This window comes from Papaver somniferum, chromosome 7 (assembly GCF_003573695.1).
Source record: "Papaver somniferum cultivar HN1 chromosome 7, ASM357369v1, whole genome shotgun sequence".
NCBI lineage: Eukaryota > Viridiplantae > Streptophyta > Magnoliopsida > Ranunculales > Papaveraceae > Papaver > Papaver somniferum.
In genome coordinates this window covers 116,720,146-116,727,250 of record NC_039364.1, presented here as the reverse complement: position 1 = coordinate 116,727,250, position 7,105 = coordinate 116,720,146, and the positions used below count along the sequence as shown (strand labels likewise).

Sequence of the window (7,105 nt, the reverse complement as noted above, 5' to 3'; positions counted from 1 at the left end):
ATGGAAGTACCATGAAACCGAGTTTCCTCGAGACGAAAGAGATTTGATAAAATGGGAGAATTTTCATTAAATCATGGAAAATAATAAAAATGCATTAAAAATATAAAACTGGTGTGAGATTGACCACGACACGTTCGGTCGGTCGTGTGTCCGTGCTCCCAGCACCCTGGTCAATATTTTTAATTATTTATTATTTTCTTCTCTATTTTGCATAGGTTCATCGTTTAGTTGTATTTTTGAAATACTCGTTCGTGCGGTGACTGTTAGTGTATCGTCGTTGAATACACCTTCACCATTTGAATCGGAGCTTACTTAGAGGTAGCTAAGATGCCCAGTTGTTGATTATTTATTACTAATTGTGGAATTCGGTGGAGAATAATTCACAAAACTGAGTAATACGATGTTTATTATTATTTCATAAGATCAGCTGAGGATTCGACTACGAATTCAGAATAATAAAGTGAGCATTACCATTCCATGGGATCGTAGACTCGACCATAGAATCGGAGTAATTAATATTTATCTATTACCATTTACGAGACCAGTTGTGGATTCGATCATGAAATCGGAGTAATGAGATAATATAGGTATTGCTATTCTATGAGATCAAGTCGTGGATTCGATCATAGAATCAGAACAATTGTTATTGCCATTCCATGGGACCAATCGTGGATTCGACCATGGAATAGGAGAAATTGTTATTGCCATTCCATGGGACCAGTCATAGATTCGACCATGGAATAGGAGCAATAATAGATTATTCTGGGAATTCAGTAGTGAATGTCACGGCAGAATTAATTTTAATTAGGAATAATTAACTTTGTGGCTCTATACTAGTGTAGAGCAAGCTGTCTAGGAGCATTAATTATCCCGATATAAGCTTGCCGGTAAGTCATATCCTTTATATAGTCAGGGTAAACTTGTTGTTTGTTCCTGAAGACGTTATCGCTCTATACTAGCAGAGCAAGCTGTCTAGGAGCCGTCCATCTCGTGATGCTATATAGAAATAATCACTGAAAGTATTCAGTATTCATGAGATATGTCGTTGTCCAGTCGTGAGACCACATATCCACATGTACTCTGAGAGAAGGTACTCTCCGTTGAGAATTCGATGAGAGACCCGTGTCTCGATACTCACGTCTGATTGCTGAATCAGAGCTTCGTATGAGTTTGCGAATTTAGCCTTTGTCGAAAATCCACCATCTATAGCTGTTTATGTATTTAACAATGTTGTTAGCTATGATGACACTATTTTGACTTTTTTTCTTAACACTAACAATGTTATGCATCTCGCTTTCCAAATATGCCAAACAATAACACTACATAGAACCTGCCAAGTCTATTATGTATCCTCCTCTGTCTGGATTTTCAAAACAATTACTCAGCCATTCATGAAAAGTATTCGTGCCATTCCAAACGAACTTCATGTCAAAATTGAAGTGCGTCTACACTTGGACAGCAAAGTTGCAATCAAGAAATAAATGGGTTAGAGTTTCTTGGTCGTTCATACACAACTTACAAGTAGTATTTATGCTTGGGATAACAGCTGCAACTCTCATACTGTTAGGCAGTATCGAATGAGCTGCTTTCCAAATGAAGTGTTTAACCGAACGAGTAGTATTCATTCTCAAAATATTGTTCCAATTCTGATTTGGATTACCCGACGAGTTGATATGGTTATAAAGGGATTTCACAGAGAAGATACCCGTGTTGTTTAGATTCCAACGTGGAGTATCTCTCTATCCACAAACAAACTTACGAACAAAATTTTACGAGCCTTGGTCGTAGGCTTCCGTTCAAATGCTTTGCATTTTAAAACTATGAAAGCACCGTACTTGTAATATGTGAAGATGGTGATTGGACATAAATACGTGTGTTTGTCATAACTTTAACTATGTTGTACCTATCGACATTTGTGGTGTGCTAATGCTATCCGTCCTAAAATTCAACAAAACAGTTCCCATCTAGAGATGATATAGGTTGCGCATCTAGCATGAATGCATTTCATCTTCCTAAAATTCTTTAGCTTCCAATCATAATTGTCCATCTCCTTGCAGGAGTTTTAAACAAAAAGAAATTTGTTAGTGGGCATTTCTTTTCATAGCCATTAAGATGCTTTTTAAAACTCTTCCTCACTTAACAATCTCCTCTCAAAAAAGCAAACCCAACAAAACCATCCATGTTCCTTGAAATTGTGACTCCACTACCCAGTTGAGTTGATTTTGATAATGTCAGCATTAAGTTGCGGTACTCCTTACTACCTAAAATGGTATTTTGGTTAAAAACGCAATCGCGATTGTGTATATATTTTACCAGATGTCTCGAGTTGAATTCAAGCTACTATGCAGACAGACGGTCGACGTATTCATTCTTAGAAATGCAATGAACATGACATACTGTTACGTAAAATTCCACCAATATGATTAGAAAAGAAGAAGCGCACTTTAATTAAAAACTGATAAATAATAGCTTTAAGCAACTTTTTTTGTTTTTTTGACAGGAAATGTGTAATAAGAGCACTTAAAACCTTACCTAAGATTAGTTCTCATGATTCATTAGTGTGACATGGTTAAACAGGTTAAACAATCAATCAAAAATTCCCAAATACTAATAATTGTTGGTGTTCCACAAATAAAATTAGATGAAAAGAAAGATTGAGAATCTCTTAAATAAACAAAATTCTTGTTGAAGTATATTTTCGTGTGTCTCTTATCCGATTACCAATTTTTTACCCATACAAAAAAATTGATCTTGCTAGCTACATGCACATGACATGATGCACTAGTAATAATTATTTTAGTTTACAATTAAGAATGCAACACTTTTGGATTGAACAAATTAAGAAAATGAATGTCTCATTTCCACTTATAATTCTTTAAGTTTTCTTTATGAAAAAAGATTAACATTCCTTGAGTAATGAGTACATTCTAGTATTCTACATTCTTTTAGAACCCCTTATTTTTAAAACTCTAATAATCCTTAGGCCATCCACATTGCATACCTCTTAACAACATTGAAGAACCTTATCAAGATTCCTCTTTACGAAAAAATAAAGGAAAATATGCTCTGAAGTTGAGAGCGTAAGCTATCGGGTGATGACACCCTTCAACAATCTATCTAAACCAATTTGGGTTTAATATAGCACCTCTATTACGCGTATAATCCGTACTACTATAGAATCATTTTTTTATCGATAATCAAGAACAGAGCCAAAAGTATAAATTTAACATTTTTATCACCACGTAATACGCATATAGTTAACGACCGTTCCAATAGTGTATGGCAAATATGACTAACAATAATTAAGAATTAGCTTAAAGTTATATTATTTTAAAATATTGTAGAACACTTACCTGGTTCTTTTTCTTTCTTTTTTTTTTTTGTTTCAATGATCCAAGGAAATGTTGGTCATGAAAGACAACTAGACAAGCATCAACCAAAGGTGTTTGTAGTTGTACTAATGCATAGTTTGGTATAATACTATGATTGGTTACAGTTTCCACTAAAACATAGAATTATGAGTTTAATATGAAGTTCTCTAACCATGAACCATAAAAAATAAAAGTAAATTTCTTTTTTCTTTTTGGTTTCAAATTGCAGTTGTTTTTACTAAAATTGGGATATTTTTGTTTTGAAAAATGGTGTTTTATGAGTCCCATTATAGATTCTCCAATCCACTTGGCAAAAGCAAATACATACAAGACTATAAATTTTCCAATGAGATATAAAAAGATTATAGTGAACAAACAAAGACACCATTAACTAACTCCATACCCCTCTTGCCTGCACAATATACCTTGCTCTTCATTTCTTTGTGCAAAAGCCAACATTACCCATTCAGCTTTCTCTTTTCTCTCTAAAGAAATCATTGTTTTTCTTCTACTTGTTTTGTTTACTTTTTAATCAAACTGACAAACTTGAGCTTGTCATTGGATTGATTCATGGAGAAATTTCCAGCCGGTCTTCGTGTACTTGTTGTTGATGATGATCCAACTTGGTTGAAAATTCTTGAAAAGATGCTTATCAAGTGTAACTATGAAGGTAGGTGTTTCCTTTGTTCTTTAGTTCTATGTTGGTTTCTTTTTCGCTTGTTAATTGCTTTGTTGCAAAGGAGAGATTCTTATATACAGTAGGTTTTACCATAGTGTTCATCAAATGAAAACAATGGAAGAACAATGGAATGGTACTAGATCAGATAAACTGACTTTGTTGCCGGGATATCGGGGTTATGTTTATGTTAGTTTTGAGTACTTTAGTTTCTTATAACGCATCTGAAATGTGCTAATAAGAAGGGTTTGCGGTAATTGTTTCCTAGATACTAGTACTTAATTTGCTTTTAGATTCAACAATTCCAAGCTATTTCCGATTTCAGTTTATTTCTTTTGCAGTAACAACATGTTGTTTAGCAAGAGAAGCTCTTGACGTACTTCGTGAAAGAAAAGGCGGATTCGACATTGTCATAAGTGATGTTAATATGCCTGACATGGATGGTTTTAAACTTCTTGAACACGTTGGTCTCGAGATGGATCTACCTGTTATAAGTCAGTTTTCCTCTCTCGATCTTTTCCATCTGTACTTAATTTATCGAAATTAATGTCTGGATCTCATAATCAGTTGTTATTCGTTTGCAGTGATGTCTGTGGATGGAGAAACAAGCAGAGTGATGAAAGGTGTTCAACACGGAGCATGTGATTACCTTCTTAAGCCTGTTCGAATGAAAGAACTTCGAATTATATGGCAACATGTTTTTAGAAAGAAGATGCAAGAGGTAAAAGAGATTGAGAGTCGAGAAGGAATTGAAGATGCTCTAAAAATGAGAAATGGGTTATATGAGTTTGATGCTATTAGTCACTTACTAAGTGGAGATAACAGTGACTCAAGTTCAGCAAAGAAACGGAAAGACATGGAAAATCATGATCTGGATGAGAACGATTTCAATGATCTTTCTTCCTCAAAGAAGGCTAGAGTGGTGTGGTCTGTTGATCTACATCAGAAGTTCGTCAAAGCAGTGAATCATATTGGTTTTGACAGTGAGTGCCAGCTAACCTCAATTTCTTATTTGGTAACTTTGGTAAAGTTGCTTTCGGCTTTTGGCTGTCAAGTTTGTGCACCCATGTAGTTTAACATTTCTTCTTCTTTTTTTGTGCAGAAGTTGGTCCAAAGAAAATTCTGGACTTGATGAATGTTCCATGGCTAACAAGAGAAAACGTTGCTAGCCACCTGCAGGTATACGTCTCTGTGCCACCTAAGCATGTATTACAAATGATGTGAAAAAGAATTAATGTTTACTAACTTTACACTTACGCGCGCCGTGTAAAAATCATGCTGTGCAGAAATATAGGATGTACTTGAGTAGATTGCAGAAACATAATGATCCTAAGAATACTTTCGGTTCGATAAAACAACCAGATATCACTTTCAAGGATCATCCTCCAACTAGCTTCAGCTTTCAAAGCTCGAGCACAATGCAGCAACGTAGTACTTCACCAAGTTGCAGCTTTGGGTACTCAGCAAATAACGTTCATATCCAAGATGTCAGCTCTACGAATATGCATGAAGATGTTAATGGCATTGGCTCCTCCTTCATGTCAGCTATAGAACCTAAAGAAGCTTCCTCTGATGATGTTATTGCTGCCCGGAAGGCAAGTCATAAATCATTGGCATCTATCACTCCGCAGCAGATATCTTGGGGTAGGGAAACTCAGCAGACACCGTTCATGGAAGAACCAAAAGAAGAACATAAACCTTATCGATACATAGATCAACCACAGCCTAGTTTAGAGCACCAAATGAACCAACATCAACCATTACCTTTCGCTATCTCTGGAACTTTAGTCACTGCTGAGAGAGGTAGAAGCCTTGCAAGGGATGTCGTATCTCCCTATACAAGATGCACAACTGATTTATTTTCTGCTCAATCTGATACAGACAGTACTGTAAATGCCCAAGCTTTTGGGGAGATGTTCAGTAGATTACCAAGCATTAAAAATCACAATCTTGAACAAGACTTACTCCTTGATCTAGAACCTGAACAACAATACTTCATTAAGCGAAGTGGTTCAACTTCGGTATCCTCTGAAGAGGATCATCAGCAGCTCGTCTCAGTTCAGGATTATGGTTACTTCGAGAATGTTGAGCCAAATAACAGATGCATCTTGGATGATTATTCGGAGCCAATTACTGAACTTTCAAGTTCACAGTTATATGATGGACAAAAGCTTAACAGTGCTTATCTCTACGAAATCATGGAATACCCCAATGTGGATCAACTTCTATTCATAACATGAGTACAAAAATGAGTCTTGCTTAAAGATGGGACGGTAAAGCAAAACCATGTTGTTTGTGATGGCTGGTGATCTTAAAACAATGCTCTCTGTTTGTTATTAGTGCTATATAAAACTTAAGGTTTTTCATGACCCTTCTTCTTCTCACCAGGGTTAGAGAGACGTCGAAACATGTACAAAGTAGACGATACTTTCTTCTGATACCTGAGATATGTTGTTGGTAACAATTGGTATAATTCCTGCAAGACAAAGAGTCACATAGCAACAACAACACAACTACTAGTAACAGCTGAGCAACAACAACTACTATTGAAAGCTGAGTTGTGGACTATGTGGCTTTTTCTAAAGACATTTCGCAACTCTGCCTAAATGTGCAAGCAGCAATTGACATATCCTCTCCAAAACAAAATAGCACTGTGGGAAATTGGGAAACTCTCTTAATTAACACCTTGTCACATCAGAATACCCAAGGTTACAAAAATAATAATTTTTCTAACAAAGATTCTTTTTTCATATCTAAATATGATCAGAACCTCAAATCTCTGACTGCAAAATTGGATGCAAATCTCTAGAATAAACTGGCCAGGTGCCTCTCATCTTTTCGCCCATACGGTTGATTTCTGGACCTGTTTCTTAAAGGGGAAATTAGGCTAAGGCCCAACCCAAGGATAATCCATAATATGAGGCCCCTAGTTAAAAGAATTTTAAAACCAGGCCCTGAATTAAAAATAAATTTAATGAAAGCTGAAATGACTAAATTAGCCTCAGGTATATAAGAGACGTCCCCTACCTTTCTCTCGTTGAGACACCATTATTTCATT

The 7,105-nt window shown here is 35.8% G+C and overlaps 1 protein-coding gene across 1 annotated transcript; it reads left to right on the top strand.

The window, feature by feature from the left end:
* Positions 1-3,726: 3,726 nt before the first annotated feature.
* Positions 3,727-6,418, top strand: LOC113298226 (two-component response regulator ORR26-like). The gene is made up of 5 exons (XM_026546920.1): positions 3,727-4,041; positions 4,389-4,541; positions 4,632-5,030; positions 5,150-5,226; positions 5,334-6,418. The coding sequence occupies exons 1-5, from the start codon at positions 3,942-3,944 to the stop codon at positions 6,285-6,287; spliced, it is 1,683 nt and encodes a 560-aa protein (XP_026402705.1). The 5' UTR covers positions 3,727-3,941; the 3' UTR covers positions 6,288-6,418.
* The last annotated feature ends 687 nt before the right edge of the window (positions 6,419-7,105 follow it).